The sequence below is a fragment of the Pseudophryne corroboree genome, chromosome 3 (assembly GCF_028390025.1).
Source record: "Pseudophryne corroboree isolate aPseCor3 chromosome 3, aPseCor3.hap2, whole genome shotgun sequence".
Classification (NCBI taxonomy): Eukaryota; Metazoa; Chordata; class Amphibia; order Anura; family Myobatrachidae; genus Pseudophryne; species Pseudophryne corroboree.
In genome coordinates this window covers 385171337-385193467 of record NC_086446.1, presented here as the reverse complement: position 1 = coordinate 385193467, position 22131 = coordinate 385171337, and the positions used below count along the sequence as shown (strand labels likewise).

General features: G+C 48.1%; 1 protein-coding gene across 1 annotated transcript in view; it reads right to left on the bottom strand.

The window, feature by feature from the left end:
* MARCHF10 (membrane associated ring-CH-type finger 10) overlaps nucleotides 1-22131 on the bottom strand; it is a 225104-nt gene that overhangs the window by 48499 nt on the left and 154474 nt on the right. Inside the window, exons 8-9 of the mRNA XM_063960018.1 lie at nucleotides 19871-19980; nucleotides 18226-18330 (exon numbers count right to left, since the gene is read on the bottom strand). Of these exons, the coding sequence (XP_063816088.1) occupies nucleotides 18226-18330; nucleotides 19871-19980 (215 nt within the window). The remainder of the gene's footprint in view (nucleotides 1-18225; nucleotides 18331-19870; nucleotides 19981-22131) is intronic.

Here is a 22131-nt window from a genome sequence, read left to right as displayed (position 1 = left end):
AAACCAATGTGTTTTGAGGAATCCCAGAACTACGTTGAGATCCCACAGTGCCACTGGAGGCACAAAAGGGGGTTGTATATGCAATACTCCCTTGACAAACTTCTGGACTTCAGGAACTGAAGCCAATTCTTTCTGGAAGAAAAATCGACAGGGCCGAAATTTGAACCTTAATGGACCCCAATTTGAGGCCCATAGACACTCCTGTTTGCAGGAAATGCAGGAATCGACCGAGTTGAAATTTCTTCGTGGGGCCTTCCTGGCCTCACACCACGCAACATATTTTCGCCACATGTGGTGATAATGTTGTGCGGTCACCTCCTTTCTGGCTTTGACCAGGGTAGGAATGACCTCTTCCTGAATGCCTTTTCCCTTAGGATCCGGCGTTCCACCGCCATGCCGTCAAACGCAGCTGCGGTAAGTCTTGGAACAGACATGGTACTTGCTGAAACAAGTCCCTTCTTAGCGGCAGAGGCCATAAGTCCTCTGTGAGCATCTCTTGAAGTTCCGGGTACCAAGTCCTTCTTGGCCAATCCGGAGCCATGAGTATAGTTCTTACTCCTCTACGTCTTATAATTCTCAGTACCTTAGGTATGAAAAGCAGAGGATGGAACACATACACCGACTGGTACACCCACGGTGTTACCAGAACGTCCACAGCTATTGCCTGAGGGTCTCTTAACCTGGCGCAATACCTGTCCCGTTTTTTGTTCAGACGGGACGCCATCATGTCCACCTTTGGTAATTCCCAACGGTTTACAATCATGTGGAAAACTTCCCCATGAAGTTCCCACTCTGCCGGGTGGAGGTCGTGCCTACTGAGGAAGTCTGCTTCCCAGTTTCCATTCCCGGAATGAAACACTGCTGACAGTGCTATCACATGATTTTCCGCCCAGCGAAAAGTCCTTGCAGTTTTTGCCACTGCCCTCCTGCTTCTTGTGCCGCCCTGTCTATTTACGTGGGCGACTGCCGTGATGTTTTATCCCACTGGATCAATACCGGCTGACCTTGAAGCAGAGGTCTTGCTAAGCTTAGAGCATTATAAATTTACCCTTAGCTATATTTATGTGGAGAAAAGTCTCCAGGCTTGATCACACTCCCTGGAAATTTTTTCCTTGTGTGACTGCTCCCCAGCCTCTCGGGCTGGCCTCCGTGGTCACCAACATCCAAAACTGAATGCCGAATCTGCGGCCCTCTAGAAGATGAGCACTCTGTAACCACCACAGGAGAGACACCCTTGTCCTTGGATATAGGGTTATCCGCTGATGCATCTGAAGATGCGATCCGGACCATTTGTCCAGCAGATCCCACTGAAAAGTTCTTGCATGAAATCTGCCGACTGGAATTGCTTCGAAGGAAGTCACCATTTTTTTACCATGGCCCTTGTGCAATGATGCACTGATTTTAGGAGGTTCCTGACTAGCTCGGATAACTCCCTGGCTTTCTCTTCCGGGAGAAACACCTTTTTCTGGACTGTGTCCAGAATCATCCCTAAGCACAGGAGACTTGTTGTCGGGATCAGCTGCGATTTTGGAATATTTAGAATCCACCCCTGCTGTTGTAACAGTATCCGAGATAGTGCTACTCCGACCTCCAACTGTTCCCTGGACTTTGCCCTTATCAGGAGATCGTCCAAGTAAGGGATAATTAAGACGCCTTTTCTTCGAAGAAGAACCATCATTTCGGCCATTACCTTGGTAAAGACCCGGGGTGCCATGGACAATCCAAACGGCAGCGTCTGAAACTGATAGTGACAGTTCTGTACCACGAACCTGAGGTACCCTTAGTGATAAGGGCAAATTTGGGACATGGAGGTAAGCATCCCTGATGTCTCGGGACACCATATAGTCCCCTTCTTCCCGGTTCGTTATCACTGCTCTGAGTGACTCCATCTTGATTTGAACCTTTGTAAGTGTTCAAATTTTTTTAGATTTAGAATAGGTCTCACCTAGCCTTCTGGCTTCAGTACCACAATATAGTGTGGAATAATACCCCTTTTCTTGTTGTAGGAGGGGTAATTTAATTATCACCTGCTGGGAATACAGCTCGTGAATTGTTTCCCATACTGCCTCCTTGTCGGAGGGAGACCTTGGTAAAGCAGACTTCAGGAGCCTGCGCAGGGGAAACGTCTCGACATTCCAATCTGTACCCCTGGGATACTACTTGTAGGATCCAGGGGTCCTGTACGGTCTCAGCGTCATGCTGAGAGCTTGTCAGAAGCGGTGGAACGCTTCTGTTCCTGGGAATGGGCTGCCTGCTGCAGTCTTCTTCCCTTTCCTCTATCCCTGGGCAGATATGACTCTTATAGGGACGAAAGGACTGAAGCTGAAAAGACGGTGTCTTTTTCTGCAGAGATGTGACTTAGGGTAAAAAACGGTGGATTTTCCAGCAGTTGCCGTGGCCACCAGGTCCGATGGACCGACCCCAAATAACTCCTCTTCCTTTATACGGCAATACACCTTTGTGCCGTTTGGAATCTGCATCACCTGACCACTGTCGTGTCCATAAACATCTTCTGGCAGATATGGACATCGCACTTACTCTTGATGCCAGAGTGCAAATATCCCTCTGTGCATCTCGCATATATAGAAATGCATCCTTTAAATGCTCTATAGTCAATAAAATACTGTCCCTGTCAAGGGTATCAATATTTTTAGTCAGGGAATCCGACCAAGCCACCCCAGCTCTGCACATCCAGGCTGAGGCGATCGCTGGTCGCAGTATAACACCAGTATGTGTGTATATACTTTTTATGATATTTTCCAGCCTCCTGTCAGCTGGCTCCTTGAGGACGGCCCTATCTATAGACGGTACCGCCACTTGTTCTGATAAGCGTGTGAGCGCCTTATCCACCCTAAGGGGTGTTTCCCAACGCGCCCTAACTTCTGGCGGGAAAGGGTATACCGCCCATATTTTCTATCGGGGGGAACCCACGCATCATCACACACTTCATTTAATTTATCTGATTCAGGAAAAACTACGGTAGTTTTTTCACATCCCACATAATACCCTCTTTTGTGGTACTTGTAGTATCAGAAATATGTAACACCTCCTTCATTGCCCTTAACGTGTGGCCCTAATAAGGAATACGTTTGTTTATTCACCGTCGACACTGGATTCAGTGTCCCTGTCTGTGTCTGTGTCGACCGACTAAAGTAAACGGGCGTTTTAAAACCCCTGACGGTGTTTTTGAGACGTCTGGACCGGTACTAATTGTTTGTCGGCCGTCTCATGTCGTCAACCGACCTTGCCGCGTGTTGACATTATCACGTAATTCCCTAAATAAGCCATCCATTCCGGTGTCGACTCCCTAGAGAGTGACATCACCCTTACAGGCAATTGCTCCGCCTCCTCACCAACATCGTCCTCATACATGTCGACACACACGTACCGACACACAGCACACACACAGGGAATGCTCTGATAGAGGACAGGACCTACTAGCCCTTTGGAGAGACAGAGGGAGAGTTTGCCAGCACACACCAAAAACGCTATAATTATATAGGGACAACCTTATATAAGTGTTTTCCCTTATAGCATCTTTTTTATATATTTCTAACACCAAATTAGTGCCCCCCCTCTCTGTTTTAACCCTGTTTCTGTAGTGCAGTGCAGGGGAGAGCCTGGGAGCCTTCCCTCCAGGCTTTCTGTGAGGGAAAATGGCGCTGTGTGCTGAGGAGATAGGCCCCGCCCCTTTTTCGGCGGCCTCGTCTCCCGCTCTTAACGGATTCTGGCAGGGGTTAAATATCTCCATATAGTCCCCGGAGGCTATATGTGAGGTATTTTTAGCCAAAAATAGGTTTTCACTGCCTCCCAGGGCGCCCCCCTTCCAGCGCCCTGCACCCTCAGTGACTGCCGTGTGAAGTGTGCTGAGAGGAAATGGCGCACAGCTGCAGTGCTGTGCGCTACCTTAAGAAGACTGAGGAGTCTTCATGCCGCCGATTCTGGACCTTCTTCTTGTTTCAGCATCTGCAAGGGGGCCGGCGGCGAGGCTCCGGTGACCATCCAGGCTGTACCTGTGATCGTCCCTCTGGAGCTAATGTCCAGTAGCCAAAGAAGCCAATCCATCCTGCACGCAGGTGAGTTCACTTCTTCTCCCCTAAGTCCCTCGTTGCAGTGATCCTGTTGCCAGCAGGACTCACTGTAAAATAAAAAACCTAAGCTAAACTTTTCTAAGCAGCTCTTTAGGAGAGCCACCTAGATTGCACCCTTCTCGGCCGGGCACAAAAATCTAACTGAGGCTTGGAGGAGGGTCATAGGGGGAGGAGCCAGTGCACACCACCTGATCCTAAAGCTTTACTTTTTGTGCCCTGTCTCCTGCGGAGCCGCTATTCCCCATGGTCCTTTCAGGAACCCCAGCATCCACTAGGACGATAGAGAAACACCTTTCTTATCAATTACCTAGCTCACCACAGGTGATGGCAATCATGCATTACCAGGAAAGTCCAGGAACAGAGCATTTTCTCCCTCATGGAGAGGGTCAGGTAGGCAAGTATGCTTAACTGGCATCTCCCTGGCCACTCCCACCCACCACAGGACGTGACGGCAGCAGTAGCAGCATCAGATCAATCACATGTAGCATGTGTTCATCAGATACTGTATATCTGATTTGATCTGGCACATGATACAGTAGATTGCATAAGACAAAACAATTTGTGTTCCCTGATGCACACTGAGTGAGTAATAATACTACATAATAATCAGATAATACGGAGATCTTAGTTGCGTATATCTGCAGATAATAAGAATTTACTTACCGATAATTCTATTTCTCGGAGTCCGTAGTGGATGCTGGGGTTCCTGAAAGGACCATGGGGAATAGCGGCTCCGCAGGAGACAGGGCACAAAAAGTAAAGCTTTAGGATCAGGTGGTGTGCACTGGCTCCTCCCCCTATGACCCTCCTCCAAGCCTCAGTTAGGATACTGTGCCCGGACGAGCGTACACAATAAGGAAGGATTTTGAATCCCGGGTAAGACTCATACCAGCCACACCAATCACACTGTACAACCTGTGATCTGAACCCAGTTAACAGTATGATAACAGCGGAGCCTCTGAAAAGATGGCTCACAACAATAATAACCCGATTTTTGTAACTATGTACAAGTATTGCAGATAATCCGCACTTGGGATGGGCGCCCAGCATCCACTACGGACTCCGAGAAATAGAATTATCGGTAAGTAAATTCTTATTTTCTCTATCGTCCTAGTGGATGCTGGGGTTCCTGAAAGGACCATGGGGATTATACCAAAGCTCCCAAACGGGCGGGAGAGTGCGGATGACTCTGCAGCACCGAATGAGAGAACTCCAGGTCCTCCTCAGCCAGGGTATCAAATTTGTAGAATTTAGCAAACGTGTTTGCCCCTGACCAAGTAGCTGCTCGGCAAAGTTGTAAAGCCGAGACCCCTCGGGCAGCCGCCCAAGATGAGCCCACTTTCCTTGTGGAATGGGCTTTTACTGATTTTGGCTGTGGCAATCCTGCCACAGAATGTGCAAGCTGAATTGTACTACAAATCCAACGAGCAATCGTCTGCTTAGAAGCAGGAGCACCCAGCTTGTTGGGTGCATACAGGATAAACAGCGAGTCAGATTTTCTGACTCCAGCCGTCCTGGAAACATATATTTTCAAGGCCCTGACAACGTCAAGCAACTTAGAGTCCTCTAAGTCCCTGGTAGCCGCAGGTACCACAATAGGTTGGTTCATGTGAAATGCAGAAACCACCTTAGGTAGAAATTGAGGACGAGTCCTCAATTCCGCCCTGTCAGAATGAAAAATTAAGTAAGGGCTTTTATATGATAAAGCCGCCAATTCTGACACACGCCTGGCTGAAGCCAAGGCTAACAGCATCGACACCTTCCATGTGAGATATTTTAAGTCCACAGTGGAAAGTGGTTCAAACCAATGTGACTTTAGAAAACTCAACACCACATTGAGATCCCAAGGTGCCACTGGAGGCACAAAAGGAGGCTGTATGTGCAGGACCCCTTTTACAAATGTCTGAACTTCAGGTACTGAAGCCAGTTCTTTCTGGAAGAAAATCGACAGGGCCGAAATTTGAACCTTAATGGACCCTAATTTTAGGCCCATAGACAGTCCTGTTTGCAGGAAATGAAGGAAACGACCCAGTTGAAATTCCTCTGTAGGGGCCTTCTTGGCCTCACACCACGCAACATATTTACGCCAAATGCGGTGATAATGTTTTGCGGTTACGTCCTTCCTGGCTTTGACCAGAGTAGGGATGACTTCTTCTGGAATGCCTTTTTCCCTCAGGATCCGGCGTTCAACCGCCATGCCGTCAAACGCAGCCGCGGTAAGTCTTGGAACAGACAAGGCTCCTGCAGTAGCAGGTCCTTTCTTAGAGGTAGAGGCCACGGTTCGTCCGTGAGCATCTCTTGAAGTTCCGGGTACCAAGTCCGTCTTGGCCAATCCGGAACCACGAGTATAGTTCTTACTCCTCTCCTTCTTATGATTCTCAGTACTTTTGGTATGAGAGGCAGAGGAGGGAACACATACACTGACTGGTACACCCACGGCGTTACCAGAGCGTCCACTGCTATTGCCTGAGGGTCCCTTGACCTGGCGCAATATCTGTCCAGTTTTTTGTTGAGGTGGGACGCCATCATGTCCACCTTTGGTTTTTCCCAACGGTTTACAATCAGGTGGAAGACTTCTGGGTGAAGTCCCCACTCTCCCGGGTGAAGGTCGTGTCTGCTGAGGAAGTCTGCTTCCCAGTTGTCCACTCCCGGAATGAATACTGCTGACAGTGCTATCACATGATTTTCCGCCCAGCGAAGAATCCTTGCAGCTTCTGCCATTGCCCTCCTGCTTCTCGTGCCGCCCTGTCTGTTTACGTGGGCGACTGACGTGATGTTCTCCGATTGGATCAACACCGCCTGACCCTGAAGCAGAGGTTTTGCTTGACTTAGGGCATTGTAAATGGCCCTTAGTTCCAGAATGTTTATATGAAGAGACGTTTCCAGGCTTGACCACAGGCCCTGGAAATTCCTTCCCTGTGTGACTGCTCCCCAGCCTCTCAGGCTGGCATCCGTGGTTACCAGGATCCAATCCTGAATGCCAAATCTGCGGCCCTCTAGTAGATGAGCACTCTGCAGCCACCACAGGAGAGACACCCTTGTCCTTGGCGACAGGGTTATCCGCTGATGCATCTGCAGATGCGATCCGGACCATTTGTCCAGTAGATCCCACTGAAATGTTCTTGCATGGAATCTTCCGAATGGAATCGCTTCGTAAGAAGCCACCATTTTCCCCAGGACCCTCGTGCACTGATGCACTGAGACCTGTCCTGGTTTTAGGAGGTTCCTGACTAGCTCGGATAACTCCCTGGCCTTCTCCTCCGGGAATAACACCTTCTTCTGGACTGTGTCCAGAATCATTCCTAGGAACAGTAGACGTGTCGTTGGAATCAGCTGCGATTTTGGAATATTTAGAATCCACCCGTGCTGACGTAACACTACCTGAGATAGTGCTACTCCGACTTCTAACTGTTCCCTGGATCTTGCCCTTATCAGGAGATCGTCCAAGTAAGGGATAATTAAAATGTCTTTTCTTCTTAGAAGAATCATCATTTCGGCCATTACCTTGGTAAAGACCCGAGGTGCCGTGGACAATCCAAACGGCAGCGTCTGAAACTGATAATGTCAGTTTTGTACTACAAACCTGAGGTACCCTTGGTGAGAAGGGTATATCGGGACGTGGAGATAAGCATCCTTGATGTCCAGAGACACCATATAGTCCCCTTCTTCCAGGTTTGCTATCACTGCTCTGAGTGACTCCATCTTGAATTTGAACCTTTTTATGTAAGTGTTCAAGGATTTCAGATTTAAAATTGGTCTCACCGAGCCGTCCGGCTTCGGTACCACAAACAGCGTGGAATAATACCCCTTTCCTTGTTGCAGGAGGGGTACCTTGATTATCACCTGCTGGGAATACAGCTTGTGAATGGCTGCCAAAACTGCCTCCCTGTCGGAGGGAGACTTTGGTAAAGCAGACTTCAGGAAACGACGAGGGGGAAACGCCTCGAATTCCAGTTTGTACCCCTGCGATACTACCTGTAGAATCCAGGGATCCACTTGCGAGTGAGCCCACTGCGCGTTGAAATTCTTGAGACGGGCCCCCACCATATCTGAGTCTGCTTGTAAAGCCCCAGCGTCATGCTGAAGACTTGGCAGAAGCAGGGGAGGGCTTCTGCTCCTGTGAAGCGGCTGCATGGTGCAGTCTTTTTCCTCTTCCTCTGCCCCGGGGCAGAAAAGAGTGGCCTTTTGCTCGCTTGTACTTATGGGAACGAAAGGACTGAGTTTGAAAAGACGGTGTCTTTTTCTGCTGATGTGGAGTGACCTGGGGTAAAAAGGTGGATTTTCCAGCCGTTGCCGTGGCCACCAGGTCCGATAGACCAGCCCCAAATAACTCCTCCCCTTTATACGGCAATACTTCCATGTGCCGTTTGGAATCCGCATCCCCTGACCACTGTCGCGTCCATAACGCTCTTCTGGCAGAGATGGACATAGCACTTATTCTTGATGCCAGGGTGCAAATATCCCTCTGTGCATCACGCATATATAGTAGTGCATCCTTTAAATGTTCTATAGTTAACAAAATATTGTCCCTATCCAGGGTATCAATATTCTCAGTCAGGGAATCCGACCATGCGACTCCAGCACTGCACATCCAGGCTGAGGCGATTGCTGGTCGCAGTATAACACCAGTATGTGTGTATATACTTTTTAGGATATTTTCCAGCCTTCTATCAGCTGGTTCTTTGAGGGTAGCCGTATCAGGAGACGGTAACGCTACTTGTTTTGATAAACGTGTGAGCGCCTTATCTACCCTAGGGGGTGTTTCCCAACGCGCCCTAACCTCTGGCGGGAAAGGATATAATGCTAATAATTTTTTAGAAATTAGCTGTTTTTTATCGGGGGAAACCCACGCTTTTTCACACACCTCATTTATTTCCTCTGACTCAGGAAAAAATATTGGTAGTTTTTTCTCTCCCCACATAATACCCTTCTTTGTGGTACTTGTAGTGTCAGAAAGGTTCAATGCCTCTTTCATTGCCGTGATCATGTAACGTGTGGCCCTACTGGACATTACGTTTGTCTCGTCACCGTCGACACTAGACTCAGTATCTGTGTCAGGGTCTGTGTCGACCCACTGAGGTAACGGGCGTTTTAGCGCCCCTGACGGTGTCTGAGACGCCTGGACAGGCACTAATTGATTTGCCGGCTGTCTCATGTCGTCAACAGTTTTCTGCAAATTGCTGACATTATCACTTAATTGTTTAAATACAATCATCCAGTCAGGTGTCGACTCCCTAGGGGGTGACATCACCAACACAGGCAACTGCTCCGCCTCCACATAATTTTCCTCCTCATACATGTCGACACACGCGTACCGACACACAGCACACACACCGGGAATGCTCTGATAGAGGACAGGACCCCACTTAGCCCTTTGGAGAGACAGAGGGAGAGTCTGCCAGCACACACCCAGCGCTATATATATATATACAGGGATAACCTTATATAAGTGTTATTCCCTTATAGCTGCTGTTATTATCGTTATTTGCTGCCAAAAATGCCCCCCCTTCTCTTTTTTACCCTGATTCTGAAGCAGGACTGCAGGGGAGAGTCAGGGAGCCGTCCTTCCAGCGGAGCTGTGAGGGAAAATGGCGCTTGTGTGCTGAGGAGATAGGCTCCGCCCCTTCACGACGTCCTTATCTCCCGCTTTTCTGTGTAAAATGGCAGGGGATTAAAATACATCCATATAGCCCAGGAGCTATATGTGATGTATTCTGTTTTGCCACCTAAGGTATTCCGTTATATTGCGTCTCAGGGCGCTCCCCCCCCAGCGCCCTGCACCCTCAGTGACCGGAGTGTGAAGTGTGCTGAGAGCAATGGCGCACAGCTGCGGTGCTGTGCGCTACCTTAGTCTGAAGACAGGATGTCTTCTGCCGCCGATTTCACCGGACCTCTTCGTCTCTTCTGGCTCTGTAAGGGGGACGGCGGCGCGGCTCCGGTGACCCATCCAGGCTGAACCTGTGATCGTCCCTCTGGAGCTAGTGTCCAGTAGCCTAAGAAACCCGATCCACTCTGCACTCAGGTGAGTCCGTTTCTTCTCCCCTTAGTCCCACGATGCAGTGAGCCTGTTGCCAGCAGGACTCACTGAAAATAAAAAAACCTAACTAAACTTTTATTCTAAGCAGCTCAGGAGAGCCACCTAGATTGCACCCTTCTCGGCCGGGCACAAAAATCTAACTGAGGCTTGGAGGAGGGTCATAGGGGGAGGAGCCAGTGCACACCACCTGATCCTAAAGCTTTACTTTTTGTGCCCTGTCTCCTGCGGAGCCGCTATTCCCCATGGTCCTTTCAGGAACCCCAGCATCCACTAGGACGATAGAGAAATAGGGTTAAGCCCCCAGGCCGATCGACAAGGCTTCTCCTTCACTAGGGGTCCCTAATACTAGGTATGGGTCCGGGGTGCAGGACCCCATCATGCCGGCACAGGTCGGCTACCCCAGGTCAGCACACAGTATTTTAATCACACTTCACTTACATAGCACTTCTGTGCTTCTGATTAACCCTTATTAATTTTCACCTGTGTGCTGACCTGGGGTAGCCGACCTGTGCCGGCATGATGGGGTCCTGCACCCCGGACCCATACCTAGTATTAGGGACCCCCAGTGAAGGAGAAGCCTTGTCGATCGGCCTGGGTGCTTAACCCTATATCTGCAGATATACGCAACTAAGATCTCCGTATTATCTGATTACTATGTAGTATTATTACTCACTCAGTGTGCATTAGGGAACACAAATTGTTTTTTCTTACACAGAATTACCCCTCCCTTTTAGCACCTGACTGATATTACATCTGATTGAGCAGCTTTCCAATATTTGTACATGATAGATTGCATCAGATATATCTGAAGTGAATGTAGTGAAAACTAAAGCCAGGGTCCGATCCGATTCCCGAGACGCTCCCGGGAGAGTTCAAGAGAAATCTGATGCTATCTGCAGTTCAGACAAGTCTGAGTAGTGGATAGTCACCTATAGATGTAAATTAGCTGACCTCTGGGACCACTACTCGTATATCTCTCTTGTGTAGGAGAGCTTGAAAGTTTCAGTTTGGTTCCAGTATTTTGGGGAGTGAGGCATGACACAGGACCTTTTACAACTGGTATGAGATTGTTATTTGGTCTCTGACTCCAAAGAAGCATAAACTATCCCCCCCAGGTTACAGTCAGGACACAGCATAGCAGGCATTTTAATAAAAAATCATAGAAATCAAGTCATCAAGTCACATCTAACATCTTAATTACAGAGAGACTCTTGAGAAATCGCCATAACCCATGGCAACGCCACAGCAGTCATCATTATCAGTGTGCATTTGCATTAACCCTCTCACTGAACAGTCTGAAAACTGGGAAAATTCAATTCTGCATAGACTGCAATTCTATGGGCTAACACTCGGTCAGCACCTATTTACAATTCATCACTCACAAGTGTATATGCAACAAATGATGTATAACTTGGATTCTTCTTTAAACGAGTATGATCAGATACAGAGCATTCGGTGTGCAAAAACACGCAGTGAACATTCATAGAAATTATACATTTAACTACACCATTGTCCCTGGTGTTATAAGGGACCCACACAGTTCTGTTATTACATAGATACTCACAGGCGGTCCTCAGCTGCCAAACAATTTATGATATACGGGTCTCCTCAGAGAATCACAAGTAAAATAGAAATAATAAGATTTTAAACTTGCCGGTAAATCTTTTTCTCCTAGTCCGTAGAGGATGCTGGGGACTCCATAAGGACCATGGGGATAGACGGGCTCCGTAGGAGACATGGGCACTAAAAATAACTTTAGATATGGGTGTGCACTGGCTCCTCCCTCTATGCCCCTCCTCCAGACCTCAGTTAGAGAAACTGTGCCCAGAGGAGACGGACAGTACGAGGAAAGGATTTTGGTAATCTAAGGGCAAGATTCATACCAGCCCACACCATCCACACCGCATAACCTGGAATATACGCAACCAGTTAACAGTAGGAACAAACAGTATCAGTCAACGACCGATCTTAACTGTAACATAACCCTTATGTAAGCAAGAACTATATACAAGTCGTGCAGAAATATGTCTGCACTGGGACGGGCGCCCAGCATCCTCTACGGACTAGGAGAAAAAGATTTACCGGTAGGTTTAAAATCTTATTTTCTCTTACGTCCTAGAGGATGCTGGGGACTCCGTAAGGACCATGGGGATTATACCAAAGCTCCAAACCGGGCGGGAGAGTGCGGACGACTCTGCAGCACCGATTGAGAAAACATGAGGTCCTCATCAGCCAGGGTATCAAACTTGTAGAATTTAGCAAAAGTGTTTGAACCCGACCAAGTAGCTGCTCGGCAAAGCTGTAAAGCCGAGACGCCTCGGGCAGCCGCCCAAGAGGAGCCCCCCTTCCTAGTGGAATGGGCCTTTACCGAATTTGGTAACGGCAATCCAGCAGTAGAATGAGCTTGCTGAATCGTATTACAGATCCAGCGAGCAATAGTCTGCTTAGAAGCAGGAGCGCCAACCTTGTTGGCTGCATACAGGACAAACACTGCCTCTGTTTTCCTAACCCGAGCCGTTCTGGCTACATAAATTTTCAATGCCCTGACCACAGCAAGGGACTCGGAATCCTCCAAGTCCTGCGTAGCCACAGGCACCACAATAGGTTGGTTCATATGAAAAGAGGAAACCACCTTAGGCAAAAATTGAGGACGAGTCCGCAACTCAGCTCTATCCACATGGAAGATCAGATAGGGGCTTTTGTGAGACAAAGCCGCTAACTCAGGTACTCTCCTAGCAGATGCCAAGGCCAACAACATGACCACCTTCCAAGTGAGATACTTTAATTCCACCGTTTGAAGCGGCTCAAACCAGTGAGACTTAAGGAACCGTAACACCACGTTAAGGTCCCATGGTGCCACTGGAAGCACAAAAGGAGGCTGGATATGCAGCACTCCTTTCACAAAAGTCTGGACTTCTGGGAGAGAAGCCAATTCCTTCTGAAAGAAAATGGATAGGGCCGAAATCTGAACTTTAATGGAGCCTAATTTTAGGCCCAAATTCACTCCAGTCTGGAGGAAGTGAAGAAAACGGCCCAGATGGAATTCTTCCGGAGGAGCATTCTTGGACTCATACCAAGACACATACTTCCTCCAAATACGGTGATAATGTTTCGCCATCACCTCCTTCCTAGCCTTTATCAGGGTAGGAATGACCTCATCCGGAATGCCCTTTTCAGCTAGGATCCGGCGTTCAACCGCCAAGCCGTCAAACGCAGCCGCGGTAAGTCCTGGAATAGACAGGGCCCCTGTTGCAACAGGTCCTCTCTGAGAGGAAGAGGCCACGGATCTTCTGTGAGCATTTCCTGCAGATCCGGATACCAGGCCCTTCGAGGCCAATCTGGAACAATGAGAATTGTCTGTACTCCTCTTCGTCTTATGATTCTCAATATCTTTGAGATGAGAGGAAGAGGAGGGAACAAATAGACCGACTGGAACACCCACGGTGTCACCAGGGCGTCCACTGCTATCGCCTGAGGGTCCCTTGTTCTGGCGCAATATCTCGGAAGCTTCTTGTTGAGGCGTGACGCCATCATGTCTATTTGAGGCAGCCCCCACTGACTTGTAATCTCTGCAAAGACTTCCAGATGAAGTCCCCACTCTCCTGGATGGAGATCGTGTCTGCTGAGGAAGTCTGCTTCCCAGTTGTCCACTCCCGGGAATGAAGACCACTGACAGAGCGCTTACGTGATTTTCCGCCCAGCGAAGAATCCTGGTGGCTTCCGCCATTGCCACTCTGCTCCTTGTCCCACCTTGGCGGTTTACATGAGCCACGGCTGTGACGTTGTCTGATTGAATCAGAACCGGTAGGTCGCGAAGAAGATCCTCCGCTTGTCGTAGGCCGTTGTATATGGCCCTCAATTCCAGTACGTTTATGTGTAGACAAGCCTCCTGGCTTGACCATAGCCCCTGAAAATGTCTTCCTTGTGTGACTGCTCCCCATCCTCGGAGGCTCGCGTCCGTGGTCACCAGAACCCAGTCCAGAATGCCGAACCTGCGACCCTCTAGAAGGTGAGCACTTTGCAGCCACCACAGGAGAGACACCCTGGCCCGGGGGGACAGGCTTATCTTCTGATGTATTAGTAGATGGGACCTGGACCACTTGTCCAGGAGGTCCCACTGAAACGTCCTTGGATGAAACCTGCCGAAGGGGATGGCCTCGTAGGCTGCCACCATTTTCCCCAGAACTCGAGTGCATTGATGAACAGACACTCTTTTTGGTTTTAGCAAGTCTCTGACCATGTTCTGGAGGTCCTGGGCTTTTTCCATCGGGAGAAAAACCTTCTTCTGTTCCGTGTCCAGAATCATGCCTAGGAATGATAGTCGAGTCGTTGGAATCAATTGTGACTTTGGCAGATTGAGAATCCAACCGTGTTGTTGTAGCACTCTCAGGAAAAGCGACACGCTCTTCTGCAATTGATCTCTCGATCTTGCTTTTATCAGGAGATCGTCCAAGTATGGGATAATTGTTACTACCTGCCTGCGCAGGAGCACCATCATCTCCGCCATCACCTTGGTGAAAATCCTCGGGGCCGTGGAAAGCCCAAACGGCAACGTCTGAAACTGGTAATGACAGTCCTGTACAGCGAATCTCAGGTACGCCTGATGAGGAGGATATATGGGGACATGAAGGTATGCATCCTTTATGTCGAGTGACACCATAAAATCCCCCCCTTCCAGACTGGAGATCACAGCTCGGAGCGATTCCATCTTGAATTTGAACTTTCTCAAGTACAGGTTTAGGGATTTTAGATTTAAAATGTGTCTGACCGAACCATCCGGCTTCGGGACCACGAACAGGGTCGAATAGTACCCTTTCCCCTGTTGGACTAGGGGAACCTTGACAATCACTTGCTGTTGATACAGCTTTTGAATTGCAGCGAACACTACTTCCCTCACTGGGGGAGAAGCTGGCAAGGCCGACTTGAAAAATCGGCGAGGGGGCACCTCTTCGAATTCCAGTTTGTAGCCTTGGGATACAATATCCATCACCCAAGGATCCACGTCTGACAGAACCCAGACCTGGCTGAAGAGTCGAAGACGTGCCCCCACCGGTGCGGACTCCCTCAGTGGAGCCCCAGCGTCATGCGGTGGATTTAGTAGAAGCCGGGGAGGACTTCTGCTCCTGGGAACTAGCCGTAGCAGGCATTCTTTTCCCTCTACCCTTACCTCTGGCGAGGAAAGATGAGCCCTGACCTCTTCTGGACTTACGCGACCGAAAGGACTGCATCTGATACTGTGGAGTTTTCTTTTGCTGTGGGGGAACAAAAGGCAAAAAGGTAGATTTACCCGTGGTAGCTGTGGCAACCAGGTCCGCGAGACCTTCCCCAAATAAAACTTCACCTTTGTATGGCAAAACCTCCATATGTTTCTTTGAGTCGGCATCACCCGTCCATTGGCGAGTCCACAGGGCGCGCCTAGCAGAAACCGCCATGGCGTTGGCTCTCGAACCCAGCAGCCCAACGTCTCTTTGAGCATCCCTCATATATAAGACTACGTCTTTAATGTGGCCTAAGGTTATTAAAATGGTATCCCTATCTAGGGTATCAAGGTCAGCTGACAAGGTATCTGTCCAAGCTGCAACTGTACTACACACCCATGCCGATGCTATTGCCGGTCTGAGCAAAGCACCTGTATGCGCATAAATAGACTTTAAAGTAGTTTCCTGCCTGCGATCTGAAGTCTTCTGCCGCCTTGAAGTCTTCTTTTCTTCTTATACTCACCCAGCTTCTATCTTCCGGCTCTGCGAGGAGGGCGGCGGCGCGGCTCCGGGACGAACATCAAGGGGAGACCTGCTTTCCGACTCCCTCTGGAGCTAATGGTGTCCAGTAGCCTAAGAAGCAGAGCCTATCACTGAAGTAGGTCTGCTTCTCTCTCCTCAGTCCCACGATGAAGGGAGCCTGTTGCCAGCAGTGCTCCCTGAAAATAAAAAACCTAACAAAATTCTTTATCAGAGAAACTCAGGAGAGCTCCCCTGTAATGCACCCACTCTCCTCTGGGCACAGGATCTAACTGAGGTCTGGAGGAGGGGCATAGAGGGAGGAGCCAGTGCACACCCATTCTAAAGTTCTTTATAGTGCCCATGTCTCCTGCGGAGCCCGTCTATACCCCATGGTCCTTACGGAGTGCCCAGCATCCTCTAGGACGTAAGAGAAAATATATTTAGTCTTTGGATTTTTGAGACCCAAGTGCATGATTCTGATTTTTTGGGCATTAAACTGCAGTTGCCACACTCTTGACCATTCCTCTAGTCTACCTAGATCATCAATCATTTGTTTTAGCCTTCCTGGTGTGTCTGCTCTGTTACATACCTTTGTGTTATCTGCAAAAAGTAATTTGCAATGTCACCAATAAAGATATTAAGAAGCACTGGTCCAAGTACAGATCCCTGGGGTACTCCTCTGGTAATATTTCCCTCCTGTGAATGCACTTTATTTACTACAACTCTATTTTCTATCCTGTAACCAAGATCATATACATTCAACCATCTTAGTATCAAATCCCATGCTTTCAAGTTTTTAACATTCTGCTATGTGATATGCTATATCTATTATATTAGTCACCAAGTCAAAGAAGTCAGTAAGATTTGTTTGACATGACCTTCCCACAGTAAATCCAGATCCTGTAAATTGCTGGATTTAAGAGTGTTTCCATCAATTTCCCTACTACTGATGTAAGGCTCACTTATCTGTAGTTGCTTGCCTCTTCCTAGCTTCCACTTTTGTGCAGTGGGACTACGTTCACTCTTTTCCAGTCCTATGGAATTACTCCTGTAGCTAGTGACTGTTTGAATAATTCTGTTAATGGTGCTTCCAACAGAATCCTAAGTATAAGTATAAAAATAAGTATTTTTTAGTATCCTTGGATGATCCCATCTGGCCCCACTGATTTATACACTTTCAGTTTTGGGAGGTCTGTTAGGACCGACTCCTCTATAAATGTACTTGTTTCTACCTCATTTTTCTGAATAGGGGGTATATTCAATAAGAGTCGGGTCCATTCCGACATGCAGTTGTTGGAATGGACCCGACAACCCCTATTTAAAGAGTGGCCAAATCTGACTGTTGGATTTGTCCGTTCCCTGTGTCTTGTCCTGCCGCGGCTGCCGGGTGCGCTGACAGCAGCGGCGGGGGGAACACTGAGCGGCAGCCGGCAGGAAGAACAGTGTGGGAGCCAGCAGGGGAGCTGAGATCGGCGGCTGGAGCTGGCAGAGGGGGTGATGTCTGCGGCGGCGGGGGAGGCTCTGCAGGGAGAGAGGTGCCTGGCCGGGGGACGGCCATCAAGGTACCTCTCATCCCCACTCCCAGTAGCCCGCCGCACCGCTCCCCGTCTTCTCACCTCAATCCGACTTGTTTTCAAGTCGGATTGAGTTTGCCGGAAAGGGGGCCAAAACCTGTCGGATATGGCCCCGTTTCCGACAGCAGCAGACGGATCGGCTAGTATTCCGCCGATCCACCTGCTTTTCGACAGCATTCCGACAAGTCCGGTTTCCCGACTTGTCGAAAAATAATTGCCTGTACTGAATAGGTTGGAACCCGTTCCGACCTATTCCAGTCGGAAACTGCCGTCTTTCCGACAAGACGGCAGTTTCCGACTCTTATTGAATATACCCCTAGACCTACAACTTAACTGTGGCACCCTTCCCTCTCTTTCAAGAGTGAATGCTGAGCAAAAATAATGACTAAGATGACCTGCTATTACATTGTCTCCCTCAACAAGAATCCCATCTCTCTCTTTAGTCTTACAATTAGCTCTGCTGGGGGATCATCTTAAAATGTGTCAGTGAATAATAAATACACTTGAATTTACCAGGTGAACTGTAAAACATGAGCTGTTTGGGGTCCTGAGGTTTGAGAGCCCCTGTGTTATAGTTTTGCTGAGACATACTGTACAATGCAGTTGAGCAACTGACACTCTTCTGAACGCTGTATTCCCAACATTCATTTCTTCAAGTGGTGGCAGTCTGTGGCACGTCAGACATACAGTATGTTGTCTATCAGTAGATCCATACACTCTTGGATGCATAGTGCTTTCAAATGATTAAGTCTGTATTTGCATAGAGCCACACTTTAATAACATTACCAATATTTGACACCTACCTCAGATACCCGTTCTCGAGTGTTTGACAATCGCAACAGTTCCTCGTATCTCTGCTGATATAAATGAAGCAGCAACACCAGGTAGAGACTGGGATTAAGTGTGGCCTGGACACATGGAGAGACAATTTAATGTTATTATAATCCCATTGATTCATGCATAAACTTTATAACATTGATGTTAATAACAGTAATCGTAAATTACAGAGACTAATTACACTTGTTTTCTTTTTCCAATAAAGTGCATTATAGACTAATGAAACTTAATACTTGATTAGTAAATTCATCATTAGAGCTATTTTCAGCATTTTCATAAAAAAATACACCCCCCCCAAAAAAAAAGCAATGATTTCTACTATTATTTATATTTGTCTTCTCTGAGTAAAATAAGTACACTGCTGTATTTTAGGGAGTGTACTATAGTTATTTAGTACTTCTATAAAACTATCTCCACACAACAAGTGTGTTGGGTATTGGAAACCGGCAGTCAGGATGCCGGCAGTCAGAATACCGTCACCGGAACTGGCCAAATCCCAACAGGGATGACAAACTGAACTAACCCTAATCCTATCCCTAACCATCCCTTCCTGCAGCCTAACCCTAACCCTCACTCCCGCAGCCTAACCCTAAACCTCTGGACCCCCGCAGCCTAACCCTAACCCTCCCCCTGCAGTTTAACCCTAATATTCCCCGCCATACTTACATTTGGAATTCCAGCAGTCAGGATTCCATCGCCAGCATTCTGACAGGTGTCAGGATTCTGGCGCCGGTCTCCTGACTGCCGCCATCTCGTATGTTGGGATGCTAAGTACATCCCGAACAGGCTATATGGCAATTCCCAATACTACTAATTAATAATAATATGAAAAGAAGTAGTATTTACATAAAAATTATTGTTTTATATGATTTCATACAATTTTATCTGGTTAGAGTAAATATACTGTATGCAAACCTATAATTTAGTTTAATAAAAATAACTTTTTGTTCTAGTCATGGTTTTAGTCCAAAGGCAGACACGTGAAGTTTTTTAGGTTAATCACAACCTGATCTGTGCCCAGTCTGGTAACATACTGTACAGTGGGTTGTTTCTGGATAAAGAAACTATTTTAGACCATAGGCATAGTAGTTTCTGCCCAATTTGGTCTAAAAAGTAAAAATTAACAGATTGAACCACTAAGAAAGAGTGGCCACACATATTGCTGTCGCATCCCCGATGGATGCAACCGCAATGTGATTATCAGCGGCGGGTGTTTTTGGAACAGCAACATGGCGTTGGGGATGCGTATCGGTGTGAATGGGGGTGAGCCGGGACCTCTTTCAGGATGGCTGTGTGACATCACATGCAGCCACTCTGGGGAAAAAATTACCACTGAACGGCTGACACTGCAGCCAGGCTGTGCTGCCAGGGGTCAACCTTAGATCCGATGCGTTCGCAATTAGATAGAGAACGCATCGGGAGGCGGCCATACACATGCTGGGCGGCCTTGCACTGTGCTGGGCAGCCCCCAGCATGTGCAGAGATGGACGCAGATCTGGCTGAGTATGCAGCCATTTGCGTTCATCTCTGAATAACCCCCTTAATGTACGAATATCCTATTGGCCTTAAAACCTCCTGATATCTGCAGGAGTCCCAGTTGCCCAGTATTACCTTCGTCTGCTGATGTTTTCTGTATTGCTCATCAAGATTGAATCCTTCAATATCACACTCCACCCTCTGTTTGCACATCTCACATGTTCTCACTACGCTCAGCTCAGCTCCTGGAATGTAAATGGATTATGGATTTAGACATTTCCCATTGCCTACTAATCATTTAACTAAAACTGGATAGACATCTACGATTTCACAGCAGTTTGCTTGAACTCTGTCTAAAACCCATGGAATGTTGTGCTAGGCAGTAATAGGAGTTCAGTGACAATGGGGCAGATCTATTAAGCCTGGAGAAGTGATAAAGCAGTGATAAATGCAAGGTGATAACGCACCAGCCAATCAGTTCCGATATGTAAATTTACAGTTAGGAGTTGATTGGCCGGTGCGTTATTACCTTGTACTTATCACTGCTTTATCACGCCTCCAGGCTTAATACATCTGCGCCTGAATATCCCAATACCAATAGAAAATATACTGTAGATGTGAGTACGATTAGTGAAAAGTAACCGAAATTAGGAACGCTGGGGCAGATGTATTAACCTGGAGAAGGTATAAGGAAGTGATAAACCAGGGATAAGTGCAAGGTGATAAACGCACCAGCCAATCAGCTCCAATATGCAAATTGACAGTTAGGATCTGATTGGCTGGTGCATTTATCACCTTGCACTTATCACTGGTTTATCACTTCCTTATGCCGTCTCCAGGTTAATAAATCTGCCTCAATGTGCCCTCTTCAGCCTTTACCTCATCACTATAATGTCTCTCTGCATTCCTAGTGGACTGAGGGGCTAATTCAGACTTGATCGCTGCTGTGTGTGTTTGCACAGCAGCGATGAGGTCTGAAATGCGCATGCACTGGCACCACAGTGCGCCGACGCATGCCAGGCTGTCTTAAACCTGCGATCGCCTCCGCGCCCTGCGATCCCCTCTGCCTGATTGTCAGGCAGAGGCGGTCACTGGGCGGGAAGGGGTGGGCCGGCGGCGTTTGGCCGCCGTTTAGGGGGCGAGGTCCGGGCAACGCAGGTGTGCCCGGACTGTTGGGGGGCGGGCCGCAGCGACAAGTAGCTCCCTGCCAGCGCACAGGAGTTGCGCTGGTGGGTAGCTATTCTACCAGTACAAAAGCATCGCCGCTGTGCGATGCTTTTATACTTGTGCAACGGGGCAGGGCCTGACATGCGGAGCAGACTAGCCCTGTGCTGGGCGTCCCCCCGCATGTCAGGGAAGCTGATCGTAGATGTGCTAAATTTTGCACATCTACAATCAGGTCTGAATCACACCCTGAGTTCCAATGGGGAGGATGTTGATAGATAGTCAAAAGGTCGACAGTCAAAAGGTCAACACCATAAGGTCAACAGTCAAAAAGGTCAACAGGGTCAAAAGGTCAAATGTCAAAAGGTTGGCAGGGTCAAAAGGTCAATGTATGGTCGATACATGCTTTTTAGGGTTTTTAACAATTTTACAACTTTTGCTAGATGTACTATCCATGTCACAAACTATTACCTTTAGTAACCTTGTGACGAGCGCAGCGGAGCAAGCCACTGAGCCCGAAGTGTGGCGAGCGTAGTGAGCCCGCAAAGGGATGCATTTCAACAAATTGGAGTAAAAAATATTTAAAAACACAAGATAACATCCAATTATTATTTGTGTGTGTTGACCTTTTGACCCTGTTGACCTTCTGACTCAACCTTTTGACCCTGTTGACCTTTTGACTGTCGACTTCTTGACCATAATTGGACGTGAACAAGACCGTTTTAATGGGTGAAACACGTTTTCCTTTCTGAAATGGACCTCTAACATCCGAATACTCGCACCTAACCTCAATCAACCTGGCATGCCCAGGGACCGAGGCAGCAAACTGGTACAATCTTTCCATATTTTTGTGCATATTTGACTCATGCTACTTTGTGTGCCTTATACATTATATTGTTTGGATGCTATTGGTGCCTCATGTAAAAATTGGTTTTGTTGCCACTTGTGACCTGCACGTTATTGCATAGATCTTAAGGGGGGTACACACGGAGAGATCCGTGCTTAAAATCTAAGCAATCTTGCTAGATTGCTTAGATTTTAAGCACGGATCTGCCGTGTGTATGCCCTCCAGCGATAGCGATGCTCGGCCCCGCGCATCGCTATCGCCGATGCTAGATTGAGCTGCATGCAGGCTCAATCTAGCGGGTCGCTCACTTCACCGTTGTGTGAAGTGAGCGGCCCCTCGTCGGCTTTCCCCCTCGCTCAGCACATCGCGCTGTGCTGAGCGGGGT